The sequence below is a fragment of the Heteronotia binoei genome, chromosome 21, assembly GCF_032191835.1.
Source record: "Heteronotia binoei isolate CCM8104 ecotype False Entrance Well chromosome 21, APGP_CSIRO_Hbin_v1, whole genome shotgun sequence".
NCBI classification, from domain to species: Eukaryota; Metazoa; Chordata; class Lepidosauria; order Squamata; family Gekkonidae; genus Heteronotia; species Heteronotia binoei.
The window spans coordinates 5,412,048-5,428,617 of record NC_083243.1 but is presented as its reverse complement, the minus strand read 5'-3'; the positions used below and the strand labels follow the sequence as shown (position 1 = coordinate 5,428,617).

General features: G+C 50.1%; 1 protein-coding gene across 1 annotated transcript in view; it reads left to right on the top strand.

Moving 5' to 3' along the window:
• Positions 1-1,779: 1,779 nt before the first annotated feature.
• Positions 1,780-16,570, top strand: part of DNAAF2 (dynein axonemal assembly factor 2) — a 31,904-nt gene continuing 17,113 nt past the window's right edge. The window contains exons 1-2 of the mRNA XM_060261397.1: positions 1,780-2,398; positions 2,792-4,392. Coding sequence (XP_060117380.1) covers positions 1,780-2,398; positions 2,792-4,392 — 2,220 coding nt within the window. The remainder of the gene's footprint in view (positions 2,399-2,791; positions 4,393-16,570) is intronic.

The following is a 16,570-nucleotide window of genomic DNA, read 5'->3' as shown; positions in this document are numbered from 1 at the left end:
ATACCTTCTCTCCATTTGAAAACAATGGAGGATAGGGGCACCTTACTTGGGGCCTCCTAGAATCGGACCCTCTGGTCCAATCTTTTTAAAAGTTGGGGGGTGTTCTGAGGAGAGGCAGCGAATGCTAAGCTGCAAATTTGGGGCCTCTGCCTCAAAAAACAGCCCTCACAGATACCTGCAGATCAATTCTCCATTATGGGAGTCAGTCTGCAGCATAGAGTGCCCAGCAGACGTTTCCCTCTTCCCCACACTGCTTTCTGGTGACCCTGAAGCGGGGTGGGGAGAGCCTCCAAACTGGGGGATCCCCTCCCCCCAACTGGGGATTAAGCAAAACCAGAAACCAGTGTACTGATTAGTAACAACTGAAATAAACCACTGTGTCACTTATATATTGCAAATAATTGCTCCACAGATATTTCCTATATCCTATTCATGTATTCTTCACCAAAGTTCTTACAAGTGTCCAAGAATACAGCACAACTTCAAATACAAATTAATTTCCAATTGCTGTAATGGTCTGTATCCTTTTGTTTATAGACATGTGCAGTAGCAATAAATGTGCTACTTCTTGCGTGGGTAGCAGTCTGAAATCCAAGAGGTGCAGTGACATGGGTCCTAGGTTCAGTTCGTGTTTCATTCACCCTTCTACTGAATGCTTTTCTTATGTTCTTGGCCACTGTGTGACACAGTGTTGGACTGCATGGGCCATTGGCCTGATCCAACATGGCTTATGTTCTTATGTCTCTTCAGGTTGCACAAATGGTTCTCGTGCAAACTGAAGAGACATAACATGCCACGTGCGCTTTTGCCTGTTGGATTTCGGACTGCTACCCGAGCAAGAAGCAGCACATTTATTGGTACTGCACACGTTTTATCAACGAAAGGATACAGTGGACTTTGGTACCATCACAGAAACTGGAAATTAATTTGTATTTGTTGTGCTGTATTCATGGACATTTGTAAGAATCTTAGTGAAGAATAACTCAATAGGATATAAGAGATATCTGTGGAGCAATTATTTGCAATATAATGTAAGGCAGTGGTTTATTTCCTTTGTTACCCAGCTGAAGTGGGTAATTTTGGTACCATTGCAGCAACTGCAAATTAATTTGTATTTGGAGTTGTGCTGTATTCATGGACGTTTGTTAGAATCTTGGTGAAGAATACCTGAACAAGATATAAGAAATATCTGTGGAGCAATTATTTGCAATATAATGTAAGGCAGTGGTTTATTTCAGTTGTTATCCAGCTGAAGTGGGTAACTTTGGTACCATTGCAGCAACTGCAAATTAATTTGTATTTGGAGTTGTGTTGTATTCATGGACGTTGGTTAGAATCTTGGTGAAGAATACCTGAACAAGATATAAGACATAACTGTGGAGCAATAATTTGCATTTATTTATTTATTTATTTAATTCGATTTATATCCCGCCCTACCCCACCAAAGTGGGCTCAGGGCGGCTCACAACATAAAAACTCCAACAATAAAATTAGGAATTAAAACACATTAATAAGTTACACAATATATAAGTAAGGCAGTGGTTTAATTTCAGTTGTTACCCAACTGGGGATCGGGGACCCTCCACACCAAGTAGAAGGCCTGCGTTTGTCCGTCACCCTAGCAACGCCGCCGCGGCCATCTTGTTTTCAGCCCCGTCTCCCTAGCAACGCCGCCGCGGCCATCTTGTTTCAGCCCCGTCTCCCTAGCAACGCCGCCGCCTCGTTGGGCTCCGTCTCCAAGGCGACCGTTCCCCAGCCGGCCGGGCCGCGGGAGCCGCCATGGCGTCGTCGTCGTCTGGCCTGGAGGAGCTGGAGCTTTCGGGCGAGGAGGTGGAGCGGCTGCGGCGGGCCTTCGCGGACGAGGAGTTCCGGCGCCTGTGGGGCGAGTACGCGGCCGAGCTGGCCGACCCGGCGCAGCGGGCCATCTACGAGGCCGAGGTGGTGGCGCTGGAGCGGCAGCGGGGCGTCGAGGCCCACTTCCTCCACCCGGAGCCCGGCTGGGTGCTGCGGACCAGCCAGGCCGGCGCCCGCCGCTGCTACCTCAACATCTGCGGCCACCCCCGCGTGGGCCGCCCCGAGGCCCGCCCCGAGCCCGGAGGGAGCCGCTGGAGCCTCCCGCACTGCCTCCCCCCGGGCCGCGAGGAGCTGGCCAAGGGCGGCCGCCGCCTGCCCGTCTACGACGTCCTCTTCCACCCCGACGCCCTGCGCCTGGCCCGCCGCTCGCCCCGCTTCCGCAGCCTCCTCCACGACACGGCCCTCGACGCCGTGCAGAAGCGCTTCCAGCCCGGCCTCGACCGCGCCAACGCCCGCCGCCTCAAGGGCGCCAAGTACAAGGGGGTGCCCCGGGCCTCGCTGCTCCGCACGCCGCTCCCCGGGGGGCTCCCGGCGCCGGCGGGAGGCGGAGGAGAAAAAGAAGAAGAGGAAGAAAAAGAAGAAGGAGGGGGAGAAGAAAAAGAAGAAGGAGGGGAAGAAGAAGGAGGAGGGGAAGAAGAAGAAGGAGGGGAAGAAGAAGAGGAATTAAAAGGAGGGGAAGAAAAAGAAGGAGGAGGGAAAGAAGAAGAAGAAGAAGAAGAAGAAGAAGAAGAAGAAGAAGAAGAAGAAGAAGAAGGAGGAGGAGGGAAAGAAAAAGAAAAAGGAGGAAGGAAAGAAAAAGGAGGAGGGAAAGAAAAAGAAGAAAAAGGGGAAAAAGAAGGAGGGAAAGAAAAAGGAGAAAGGAAAGAAAAAGGAGGGAAAGAAAAAGGAGGAAGAAAAGAAAAAGGAGGGAAAGAAAAAGGAGGAGGGAAAGAAAAAGAAGGGGAAGGAGGAGGGGGCTCGCCGCTGCCGCCCTTCCCCACCCCCTACGCCTACCCGCCCCCAGCGGCCCCGCGGGATCCGGACTCGCCGCCCCCGGAGCCGGTCCCCGCCGCCGCCACTCCGCGCTGGACCCTCCGCCAGCGCTCCTACGTCGACCTCCAGGACTACCGCCACAGCCGCGACTCGGCGCCCAGCCCCGTGCCCCGCGAGCTGGAGGTGACCGTCGAGCTGCCGCTGCTCTCCTCCGCCGCCCAGGCCCAGCTGGAGGTCCGCGGAAAGGAGCTGCGCCTCGACTCCCGCCGGCCCGCCTACAGCCTCCGCCTCCGTCTGCCCTACCCCGTGGACGAGGACGCCGGCAGGGCCGCCTTCGACAAGGCCAAGCGGCGCCTCGTGGTCACCTTGCCCGTCTTGCGGCCCCCGCAGCCCGCCTTCCTGCCCGGGCCTGCAGCGGAGGAGGAGGAACCTCCGGGAAGCGGCAGCGGCGACTCGCCTTCCTCCTGCGCCGCCCCGGCTGACCCTCTTCCCGAGCGATCCAGCCCTGGCCAGCAGCTTTGCTCTGCTGCCCACGTGGGGACAAACGCCATGGAACTTCCGGTGGGGACAAACCACGTGGAGCTTCCGGTGTGCGCTGACCAAAGCGGTCCGGGGGCAACCGGGACGAGCAGACCGCGGGGAGAATCGCCTCTTGACGACCGCCTGGGTGCCACCCCGGGGCTCGCTGAGACTAACCGTCGGGTGCTTTTAGACGCCGCCAACGGGAACGCTTCAGGTGCCCCGGAAGGTGCAACAGACAACAAGAGCCATGAGTCTGAGTGCGTTTTCCTTGCTCCCGAGGTGTGTGTGGGCAACAGTGTGGAGCGTCCAGCGTGCCTTGACCCTGCTGTCGTTCAAATGAAGCCTGGCACTGACATGGATCTTAAGCAGGGCCCGGGGGATGCCAATGCTGTGCCCTCGTCAGAACTTGATGATGCATCCACCCCTTCTATACAACTCGGGGGTACCAGCTCTGATCACCCTGTGGCCAAAGAATGCCACAATGGCTCCCACCCGCATCAGAATCTGGAAACCTGCACCGGTACAGATGGCACCCAGCACCCCAGTAACTGCAGCCACCCTGTAGCACCAGTGTGTTCTCCCTCCACAGATCTTTCTGTGACTGCCGTGGGTGCCACAAACAGCCCTCCGGGCCCCCCTCTGCTCTCCGGGACAGACCTTGGTGTTGACCCGGAGCCTGCCTTGAGCCCTCTGGGCAGCCTTGTCTCTCCCTTGCCCCCCAGCAGCTCAATTCCCACCCTGTGCCCTCCTTTCCAGTGCACTCAGGATGAAGAGGCCCTGGTGCTACTCTTGCAAGTGCAGGGCATCGATCCCCAGAGCCTCAAAGGGGAGGTTGGCGCACATCACTACAGGGTTAGCTTTGCCAGCAAAGACTCGGTTTCGTACGCCCTCTTCTTGCAGCTTCCTGCTGAAAATAAACTGACTTCTCCCGAAACTAGCATCAGCGTGTCGTTAGATAATGCTGCCATTCACCTGGCGAAGGCACCTGACACCACCGGCCTTTGGACAAAGCTGTACTTTGGCCTCAATGAAGACGCCATGCAGGTAATTGCCTTTAAAGTGACTTGGGGGCGTATATTTAATGCAGTAATGCACGGAGAGCCACGATCACAGAGCTTTGTTTTGTAGCAGGAACTCCTTTGCACATTAGGCCACACACCCCTGATGTAGCCAATCCTCCTGGAGCTTCCAGAAGGCTCTGTACTGAGAGCCCTCTAAGCTCTTGGAGGATTGGCTGCATCAGGGGAGTGTGGCCTACTGTGCAAAGGAGTTCCTGCTACCAAAAAAAAGCCTGAGAATGTCCCAAAGGTCATGGTAGTGGCAGGGGTGGCCAAACTTGCTTAATACAAGAGACACATAGAATCAATGTCAGATGTTTGAGAGCCACAAGACATGAGCATCAGATATTTGAGAGCCGCAAAGTAGGAAGGAAGGAACAAAGGAAGGAAGGCAATTAGATGGAGTTGGGAGTGAGCAGTGAAGTGTCCAAGTTTGCAGAGGACACAAAATTGTAGACAGCTTCAAGAGGGGGTTAGATGAAAATAAGGAGCAGAGGTCCATCAGTGGCTATTAGCCACAGTGTGTATATGTGTGTGTGTGTGTGTATATATATATACACATACATACACATACACACACACATATATATCATTTTTTTTTGGCCACTGTGTGACACAGAGTTGGACTGGAGGGGCCATTGGCCTGATCCAACAGGGCTTCTCTTATGTTCTTATGTGACACAGAGTGTTGGACTGGATGGGCCACTGGCCTGATCCAACAGGGCTTCTCTTATGTTCTTATGTGACACAGAGTGTTGTACTGGATGGGCCACTGGTCTGATCCAACAGGGCTTCTCTTATGTTCTTATGTGACACAGAGTGTTGTACTGGATGGGCCATTTGCCTGATCTAACATGGCTTCTCTTATGTTCTTCTGTGACACAGAGTGTTGGACTGGATGGGCCATTGGCCTGATCCAACATGGCTTCCCCTGTGTTCTTATGTGTGGCACAGAGTGTTGGACTGGATGGGCCACTGGCCTGTTCCAACATGGCTTCTCTTACATTCTTATGTCTGGGGCAGTGATGCTCTGCCTTCTTGGTGCTTGAGGGGACAACAGTGGGAAGATTTCTGGAGTTCTGGCCTTGCTGGTTGACCTCTTGATGGCCCCTGGGTTTTGACCACTGTGTGACGCAGAGTGTTGGACTGGAGGGGCCATTGGCCTGATCCAACAGAGCTTCTTATGTTCTTATGTGACACAGAGTGTTGGACTGGATGGGCCATTGGCCTGATCCAGCATGGCTTCTCTTATGTTCTTATGTGACACAGAGTGTTGGACTGGAGGGGCCACTGGCCTGATCCAACAGGGCTTCTCTTATGTTCTTATGTGTGACATAGAGTGTTGGACTGGAGGGGCCACTGGCCTTATCCAACATGGCTTCTCTTATGTTCTTATGTGTGACATAGAGTGTTGGACTGGAGGGGCCACTGGCCTTATCCAACATGGCTTCTCTTATGTTCTTAGGTGTGACATAGAGTGTTGGACTGGATGGCCATTCGCCTGATCCAACATGGCTTCTCTTATGTGTGACACAGAGTGTTGGACTGGAGGGGCCACTGGCCTGATCCAACAGGGCTTCTCTTATGTTCTTAGGTGTGACATAGAGTGTTGGACTGGATGGCCATTTGCCTGATCCAACATGGCTTCTCTTATGTGTGACACAGAGTGTTGCACTGGAGGGGTCATTGGCCTGATCCAACAGGGCTTCTCTTATGTTCTTATGTGTGACATAGAGTGTTGGACTGGAGGGGCCACTGGCCTGATCCAACATAGCTTCTCTTATGTTCTTCTGTGACACAGAGTGTTGGACTGGATGGGCTATTGGTCTGATCCAGCAGGGCTTCTCTTATGTTCTAATGTGACACAGAGTGTTGGACTGGAAGGGCCACTGGCCTGATCCAACAGGGCTTCTCTTATGTTCTTATGTGACGCAGAGTGTTGGACTGGAGGGGCCACTGGCCTGATCCAACATGGCTTCTCTTATGTTGTTATGTGTGACACAGAGTGTTGGACTGGATGGCCCATTGGCCTGATCCAACAGGGCTTCTCTTTTTTGTTCTTTATGTTCTCACTTTGGTCAGTTGTAAATCAAAGAGGGAGATGTGGATAGGGACAAAGTCTCCCGGCTCTGTTTTCTAATTAGGTTGTGCCATTTAAAGAGGCCATGTGACCTTTCATTCAAGGACTAGTTAAAGTTCACCGGTCTGCTCAATGGAGCTTCAGTGGCTCAAATGTCAGTTTAAGTTAAAATTTTGAATTTTTACTATCTCATTCACTGTGGATCCTCAATGTCCAAGGAGTGAAAAATAGCTGTGGCATTTCTGTCACAGACTGCAGAAAGGTCATTAACACCATGGTTTACTGAAACTGTTAACTCCTTGTGTCAGGTATTGCTGTTGGGGACGAGGGTTTCGGCTTGGAGAGGAGAAAAACAGATATGAATGCTGAGTTTTAAGTCATCAAGGGCAGCCTGAATTTGCCTCTAACACCCTTTTGTGCTGATAGATCCAAGCAGGCAGCCGTGTAGGTCTGAAGTAGTAGAACAAAACAGGAGTCAAGTGGCACTTTTAAGACCAACTTAGTTTTTATTCAGAACGTAAGCTTTCTTTTTTCTTTTTTTTTAGAGAGCACACAAAAGCTTACGTTCTGAATAAAAACTAAGTTGGTCTTAAAGGTGCCACTTGACTCTTTTTTGCTGTTTGTTCAACGATTCAGTCGTGGTTTCACTCAGGACTTTGCATGCAAGGAGATCCATAGAAGAAGACGACTGCAGATTTATACCCCGCCCTTCTCTCTGAACTCAGAGGCGCAGAGCGGCTTACAATCTCCCATGTCTTCTCCCCCCACAACAGACACCCTGTGAGGTGGGTGGGGACGAAAGAGCTCTCCCAGCAGCTGCCCTTTCAGGGACAACTCCTGTGAGAGCTATGGCTGACCCAAGGCCATGTCAGCAGGTGTAAGTGGAAGAGTGGGGAATCAAACCTGGTTCTCTCAGATAAGACTCTGCGCACTTAACCGCTACACCAAACTGGATTAGATTAACTGCAGTGACTGAATCCTGGTTCCAAAGAGTGTGTGTGTGTAGGGAGGGGACATTCAGAAGTGGACCACCAGAAAGGACCAGGTGCTCGCTGATGAGAACCTAAGCCAGGGTTCCCCAAGCTTTCTGAGTCTGTGGCAGGGCTGGAATTCTAGCAGGAGCTCCTTTGCACATTAGGCCACCCACCCCTGATGTAGCCAATCCTCTAAGAGCTTACAGGGCTCTTTTTTGTAAGCTCCTAGAGGATTGGCTACATCAGGGGTGGGTGGCCTAATATGCAAAGGAGCTCCTGCTAGAATTCCACCCCTGGTCTGTGGGCACAGGAGTTGAGCCAGCCACAAAATGGCTGCCAGCGCTTACCCTGTGCTGACTTGGCAGCTACAATAAAAGCTATTTAAAAAAAAAATCTGCAAAGCGAATCTGAATCCTTGCTGGCAAAAGCCTCACCTGGCCCCACCCACATTCTAGAAACACTTGGTGGGCACTAGGAAAGGTTGGCACTACAGTGGCAACCTCTGACCCAAACTGTCTTGGAGCAGATTGGTGACCTCTGACCTAAACACTCGGAGCAAATTCCCCCCCCCCTTGCTATGTAGTTATGGGGTTGGAAGAGACCCAAGGGGACTTGTAGACAGTCTGTTGCCCAGAGGTGAGATTGTTCACTCACCACAGCCCTTTACGGATCAGCTCACACTATCTAGTTCCCTGGTTGCTGCCACTGCTGAAACACCACTCCCAAGCAAGCAGCTTGATCCTCATCCAGTATGAGATGGCAGCATTTTTTTTTTTGGGGGGGGGGGGGAATGTATAAATAACTCAAACCGAGGCATTATGTCTTCGGCTTGAAGGCCAATGGAGATTTTACAGGAAAACAATTCAGGACGAAATTACAAATGAAACACACTCTCCCTTTGCCCTATTTAAATTGGCTTCTTAAATAGTAATTGTTCCAGAAAGGTTTTATTCGGAATGTAAGCTTTCGTGTGCTCTAGGAAGAAGAAGAAGATGATATTGGATTTCTATCCCACCCTCCACTCCGAAGAGTCTCAGAGCGGCCTACAATCTCCTTTCCCTTCCTCCCCCACAGGAGACACCCTGTGAGGTGGGTGGGGCTGAGAGGCTCTCTCAGAAGCTGCCCTTTCAAGGTCAGAGTCTCAGAGCGGCCTACAATCTCCTTTCCCTTCCTCCCCCACAACAGACACCCTGTGAGGTGGGTGGGGCTGGAGAGGGCTCTCACAGCAGCTGCCCTTTCAAGGCCAACCTCTGCCAGAGCTATGGCTGACCCAAGGCCATGCCAGCAGGTGCAAGTGGAGGAGTGGGGAATGAAACCCAGTTCTCCCAGATAAGAGTCCGCACACTTCACCACTACACCAAACTGGCTCTCCTAATGATGCACACTTCATCGGACGAGGAATCAGGGGCAGTGAATCAGATACATTGAGGAGAGCTGTGTATAGCTGGAAGGCAGTGGTTTCGAATGCAGAATGGTACAAATTTAAGATCCAAAGACAGAATAGTAAAATTAACAAATTGAGCAAGCCTTTGATCTGGGTAGCAATAGAGTGATTAACAGACATTCTCACATTTTGGCATATTACTGTTTTATCGCTTTCTCATGCTCATGCTACCCATATCAGAGGTTTGCTCAATTTGTTAATTTTACTATTCTGTCTTTGGATCTTAAATTTGTACCAGTCTGCATTTGAAACCGCTGCCTTCCAGCTGTACGCAGCTCTGCTCGCTGTGCCTGATTCCTCGTCTGACGAAGTGTGCTTGGAGCACACGAAAGCTTCCATTCTGAATAACATTTTGTGGTTTTAAAGGTGCACTTGACTCTTACTTTGTTCTGCTGCTTTCAGACCAACACGGCTGCCCAGCTGGAGTAATCGTTCCATTTTTCAGTGTTTCCAGTGGGTTGATTTAATTTGTTTTATTAGGAAAAAACACAGATAAGTAGATTTTGCCCTTATTCAGCCGACTTGCAGTTTGCGCTTTTGTTTCTACCCGGGTTCCCTTGTCGACATCGACCCGTCTGCTTTCCCCTCTCCCTTGGTGTGTGAGTTTCCTATTATCATGCATTCCCTGCGTTGCCTTTCCCCAGATAATATGTCGGCGTAGCTTTTCCTTTCTAAAACTGAGCAATTCCCACTTTTGTTCCTAAAGTCAGAAATGCCGACCTGGCTTCCCTGAGCCTCTGAGACCTTGCTGGTTTCCAAAGGAGCGGAGAAAATGCCGACTGGATTGTTCTTGGCCCTGAGATGTTTTTAAAAATCCCAATGCGGGTTAAAGCCTTTCGTTGTAGGACGGCGGCAGTTTATCCCACGACCACCCCGTGTGCGGTAATACTCATTTGGCTGTAATTTTTTTGGAATAAGTTAGATCTTTTAAAGGAGAGCGCGTCTTCTTTTTTGCGGTCGACATCTGCAGGTGGAATTTTAGAGAAGAAAGCTTCCTTTGTATTTAGAGAGGCCAAAATGGGAATTGGGAAGTCTGTTCATGGATTCTTCATCCGTGAAGGGCTCCAGAGCGGTTACACCCCGAGCTGCCTCATAACCATGTTAACAGGCCTGTAGGATTTTATTTAACACTAGAAGCAAACCTTTAGAACTGGGGTGTCAAACTCATTTGTTGCGAAGGCTGGATCTGACATAAATGAGACGTCGTTGGGCAAGGCCATGCGTGTTCCTATTTAAGATCAGGTAGCAGAGAAATAAACTTTATAAATGGGATGGAGAAGGTAGAGGAAGAAATACTTTTCTCCCTTTCTCACAATACAAGAACTCGTGGGCATTCGATGAAATTGCTGAGCAGTCGGGTTAGAACGGATAAAAGGAGGTACTTCTTCACCCAAAGGGGGATTAACATGTGGAATTCACTGCCACAGGAGGTGGTGGCGGCTACAGGCATAGCCAGCTTCAAGAGAGGGTTAGATAAAAATATGGAGCAGAGGTCCATCAGTGGATATTAGCCACAGTGTGTGTGTGTATATATATAAAAATTATTGGCCACTGTGTGATACACAGTGGACTGGATGGGCCGTTGGCCTGATCCAACATGGCTTCTCTTATGTTCTTATAAAGGACACAGACAAACACAAAGATTATTGTTTTAAACTTAAAATAAAACATGTTTAAAAACATTAGCACTCATTGGTCTTAAAGGTGTTTTCTTTGTATTTCTCCCATGGGATCCAGGAAACCGGGCAAAGAAAGCCCTGGCTCTTTCCTTCCTTCCCCAGGGGACCAGGAGGGAGCCTCAGCCAACAAAAGGAAGAGAGGCTTGGCTCAGTAGCTCTGCTGTGTGATTGAGAAAGCCTGGCAAAGCAAGCTCTGCCTCCCCCCGCTCCCTCCCCAAAGGAGGAGCCTCAGCCAATGGAGTAAATAGAGGTTTTGTTCTGTAGCTCCTGTGCAGTTGAGCAAATCTTGCAAAGCAAGCTGTTATGCAGAAGGAAGTAAGAGTGAGGGAGAAGGAAGCAGATGACAGCCAGTTGCTCAGGGGTTTGATTCGACCCCCTAGCCTCATGTTTGACATCGCTGCTCTAAGCTGTGGAGTCTTGTGAACAAAAATTTTACTTCATGAGCTACTGGCATTAAAGTTGTGATCTACTGCATAAATTAGTTTGCTCTGGGGCCATTTTTCCTGAGCCAAGACAAAAATGTGTGAGCTGGAGGCCAAAAAATGGTGGGCTGGCTCACACTAACTCAGCTTAGAGGGAACGCTGGATGTGAGCCCCTTCACAACTCAGAACACATACCTGTTGGAAGATATTCAAAGACAGGAGAGCTTCCCGATTCATGGTCTTTTGTTGTCTTTGTACTTAAAAACAGTGTTGCAGCTGAAGCTGTGGGTGCCGAGGTTCAGAATGAGAGCAAAAAAACCTCCTTGGTTAATAGTTGCCCACCATAACTTTGTTGTTGTTCAGTCGCACAGTCAAGTCCGACTCTTTGCGACCCCATGGACTAAGTCACGCCAGGCCCTCCTGTCTTCCACCAGCCTCCGAAGTCTGCTCAAATTCATGTTAATTACATCAGTAACGCTGTCCAGCCATCTCCTCTTTTGCCATCCCCTTCTTCTTTTGCCTTCTGTCTTTCCCAGCATCAGGATCTTCTCCAGTGAGGGCTCCCTTTGGGTGGCCAAAGTATTTGAGCTTCAGCTTCAGCATCTGATCTTCGAGGGAACAGTCTGGGTTGATTTCCCTTAGGACTGACTGATTGGATCTTCTTGCAGTCCAAGGGACTCTCAAGAGTCTTCTCCAGTGAGGGCTCCCTTCTCATTGGGTGGCCAAAGTCTTTGAGCTTCAACTTCAGCATCTGACCTTCCAGGGAGCAGTCTGGGTTGATTTCCATTAGGACTGACTGGATCTTCTTGCAGTCCAGGGGACTCTCAAGATTCTTCTCCAGCACCACAGCTTGAAAGCATCTATTCTTCTGCGCTTTATTGTTTCTTCTGTAAACCTCTGTTTCCAAAATTAGCTTTCGTTATATCCCTGTACTGGCTGAAGTTTGTTACTTCAGAAGCATAGATAGATAGATAGATGGATAATTTTATTTATATCCCGCCCTCCCCGCCGGAGCAGGCTCAGGGCGGCTAACAACATCATTCAAATTTCCATTATACAAAAGACAAAGTTACATTAAACATTAACATTAAAATTCTGATAAGTTTAAAATTAATTAATTAAATTGCTAAAAGTGCTAATGCTATTTGTTCTTTATGATGGCGGTAATCATTAGCAATTTCTTTCTACGTCAGCGAAAGCCAGTCGGAAGAGGAAGGTCTTGCAGGCCCTGCGGAATTGTTCAAGGTCCCGCAGGGCCCGCATTTCCTCTGGAAGTTGGTTCCATAGGTTCGGGGCTACAGAGCAGAAGCATCCAGGGCTAGGCTTTGTTCTCCAAACTCTGTATGTGAAAACTAGTGGTGGTTGTCTTGGAAGAGGACTGCGGCACTGTTGGGAAGTGTTAACGCAAAGCCAGCCTGTAGAGATGCTTGGGGTTTTCAAGGCAAGAGACGTTCAGAAGTGGTTTGCTATTGCCCGGTTCTGCATAACAATCCAGGACTTCCTCCGTGGGTCTCCCATCTTAAGTATTTAGTGGGACTGACCCTGCTTAGCTTATCAGGTCTGACAAGATTGAACTAGCCTGAAACATCCAAGTCAGGGCTGGTGGTGGAAGGTGCCCCCAAGTCATAACCAACTTTTGGCATCCCCACAGCGTTTTCAAGGCAAGAGATGTTCAGAGGTGGTTTGGGGAGGGACGGTGGCTCGGTGGTAGAGCATCTGCTTGGTAAGCAGAAGGTCCCAGGTTCAATCCCCGGCATCTCCAACTAAAAAGGGTCCAGGCAAATAGGTGTGGAAAACCTCAGCTTGAGATCCTGGAGAGCTGCTGCCAGTCTGAGGAGACAAGACTGACTGATTCAGTATAAGGCGGCTTTATATGTTCATATGACATTGCCTTTGCATAGCAGCCTGGGACTTCCTTGACGTAAGAACATAAGGGAAGCCATGTTGGATCAGGCCAATGGCCCATCCAGTCCAACACTCTGTGTCACACAGTGGGCAAAAAAACCAGGCGCTATCAGGAGGTCCACCAGTGGGGCCAGGACACTAGAAGCCCTCACACTGTGCCCCCCCAAGCACCAAGAATACACAGCATCACTTGCCCCAGACAGAGGATTCCATCAGTACTTTGTGGTTAATAGCCACTGATGGACCTCTGCTCCAGATGCTTATCCATTCCCCTCTTGAAGCTGGCTATGCTTGTAGCTGCCACCATCTCCTGTGGCAGCAAATTCCACCCTTTAGGTGAAGGACTTCCTTTTATCCGTTCTAACTGACTGCTCAGCAATTTCATCGAATGCCCACGAGTTCTCGTATTGTGAGAAAGGGAGAAAAGGACTTCTTTCCCTCCCTTCTCCATCCCATGCATCATCTTGTCAACCTCTATCATGTCACCCTTCAGTCGACGTTTCTCCAAGCTAAAGAGCCCCAAGCGTTTTAACCTTTCTTCACAGGGAAAGTGTTCCAACCCTTTAATCGTTCTAGTTGCCCTCTTCTGGACTTTTCCCAATGCTATGATATCCTTTTTGGCCTGATCCAACATGGCTTCTCCTATGTTCTTACTAACCGTGGCCAGCCCTGCCTAGCGTCCCAGATAGGACAAATTGGGCTAGCCTGGGGCTGTCCAGGTGAGGGTTGAAAAAAGTTGTAGCAGCTTTAGTGCTGATGGGTTCCCACTGAGTCATGGAGGGTGTTACGCATGTGCCTTAAAAGATGTGATTCCTGCCGGCTCATTAGAGCCAGGGGAGCGGAGCTTGGGGAGTGGAGAACGATGGGTAGTGGGATCCAAATACCTGCTGCCTTACACCAATCACAGACCCCTGCCTGTTTTAAACGAACCAATGGCAAGCTTGCGCGAGAGCTTTGAGAAGTCTTGTTGAGAGCAACCCTCACCGTGCTGCCCAGAATAAAGAGCTGTTGCCTCTTTAGGGGAGGGACGGTGGCTCAGTGGTCGAGCATCTGCTTGGTAAGCAAAAGGTCCCAGGTTCAATCCCTGGCATCTCCAGCTAAAAAGGTCCAGGCAAATAGGTGTGAAAAACCTCAGCTTGAGACCCTGGAGAGCCGCTGCCAGTCTGAGAAGACAAGACTGACTTTGATGGACCAAGAGTCTGATTCAGTATAAGGCAGCTTCATATGTTCTTCATATGTTCAGTGCTTTAAGCCCACTGCATAATAGAGGGCTAACCGAAGACCTTTGCACTGCTGCGTTCTGTCTCTTATCTCTGTGACCCTGCGCTATCTTATCACCTTTGGTGATCAGGAGGGCTTGTCTGAACACCCACGACGTGCATCTTTTCTGGCTTGGAAGCTTTGAGCAAACTCCCATACCTATACCTTCCTTAGCTAAATTCTTTGCTTTAGATCAGGGGTCTCTGGACCATGGAGCAGGTCCGGTCCGTGGTCTGTTAGCAACCGGGCCGCAGAGTGAGGCCGAGCAGCCCCACCACCCCTTTCACCAAAAAAGGCAGTGCGGCTTCTCTCCGAAGCACCACCTTATTCACCCGCCTGGGTCCCAAGTGGGCAGAGGGGGCATTGTGGCAGTGACCTTTGCCTGCCCCTCATTTAAAGACCCCCCCCTGGGGGGCAGCGACGGGGCAGGGGGGCAGCCTGGGGTGGCAAGAACCCAAGCATACCCCCTCACCGGTCTGTGGGAAAATTGTCTTCCACGAAACCGGTCCCTGATGCCAAAAACGTTGGGGACCGCTGCTCTAGATTAACCACAGATCTGTTCGTCTTGCTGCCGCATATCTTCCTTTGTCCACTTCCTTCTTTATTTTCTCGTGGAACTGGGGCTGTGAGATGGAGTAAGAGGCCAGGGTCTGAAGTCGCTGTGAAGCACAATAGGCTCTGCTTCAGAAAGGAAGGGCGGTTTTGTTTCTCACCGCTGCTGTGAACCGTGCCCAGTGGCGGCGAGGAAGAGAAGACTTGTTTGCTTTAGAAAGCAGGAAGAGTCGACAGAGCTAACACTTGAGCTGTGACATTCGTAGTGATTGGTGGCGTGGCTCTTCTTCTTTCTCAGTAACCAAGGAGAAAATGGTCTGTCTGGTCCTGATTTTCTGTTTTTTAAAAAATCATTAAAATAAAGAACTCATATCAAGGGACAGCCCTTCCTTCCTTCCCTTCCTTCCGTTCCTCCCTTCCTTCCCTCCCTTCCTTCCCTTCCCTTCCTCCCTCCCTCCCTCCCTCTCAACATAAGAGAAGCCATGTTGGATCAGGCCAGTGGCCCATCCAGTCCAACACTCTGTGTCACACAGTGGCCAAAAAAACCTGGTGCCATCAGGAGGTCTACCAGTGGGGCCAGGACACTAGAAGCCCTCCCACTGTGCCCCTCTCAGCACCAAGAATACAGAACATCAGTGGCCCAGGCATAAGAACACAAGGGAAGCCATGTTGGATCAGGCCAATGGCCCATCCAGTCCAATACTCTGTGTCACACAGTGACCAAGAAAACCAGGTGCCAATACGAGGTCCACCAGCGGGGCCAGGACACTAGAAGCCCTCCCACTGTGCCCCACCCCCAGCACTGAGAATACAGAGCGTCACTGCCCCAGACATAGAGTTCCAACAATCTCTCTCGGCTTGGCTTCGCGAATGAAGATTTAAGAAGGGTGCAATAGTCCACGTCTGCTGCAGGCTCGCTGGTGGCTAATAGCCACTGATGGACCTCTGCTCCAGATGTTTATCCAGTCCCCTCTTGAAGCTGGCTGTGGCAGGGAATCCTTCCTTCCTTCCCTCCCTCCCTTCCTCCCAAGCTATTTATGACTCTGGTATCCATTTGTATGTAGATGGAAGCAGAGTTGTCAGACTCCAGACTCTGGTGACCTCCAATTACAGCTCATCTCCAGACACCCAAGATGAGTGCTGAAGAAAATGGCAGCTTTGGAGGAGGGTAGACTGTATGGCATTATATCCCTCTCCCCTCCCCTGCCCTGCCCAAACCCTTCTCCACAAATCTCCAGGAATTTTCATCATAAAATGACCCGTTTTCCCCATTTCCTGCCATTCTCTGGGCTTTATAACCCCCCTTATTCAATACACATATTTTCCTTCTCTCTCTTTTTTTTTGTTGGTAATAATTAATGAATTTGTGTTGAAAATGCTTTCTTGTTGACCTTTTCATTGGGTGTTTTATTTCTCCGTGGTTTGCAGCTTTGGCAAACTACTATATATGCGTGGAACTAACAAGGATATAATTGGGATTAGAGGTGGTTATTGTCCCACTGTAATAGACTAGGAATGCTCGGTCTGCTGTGTGAATCACTTGGATCCTGCAGAAGCTTTGAGGCATTTGGCCATTGTGGCAGGGCACAGAAACTAAAATTAGGGATGCCTTCTCGGTTAGTCACATTTGAGAAAACCCCTGCGGCTGATTTAACTGCTGGTGAAAAAAGCGACCATCTTTCTTGCATAGGAAAGTTAAATGAGAAAAGTTATTAACCTCCTCATTAGGCTGCTAAAAGCCTTTTTTTGGAGCTGTTATAATTTCTACTCCCAGAAGGCCCCCCCCCCCCTTCCCAGCAACGGAGACTTTAATCTTGTGCAGCTTTGGAGACTTTCTCCAGGTTATG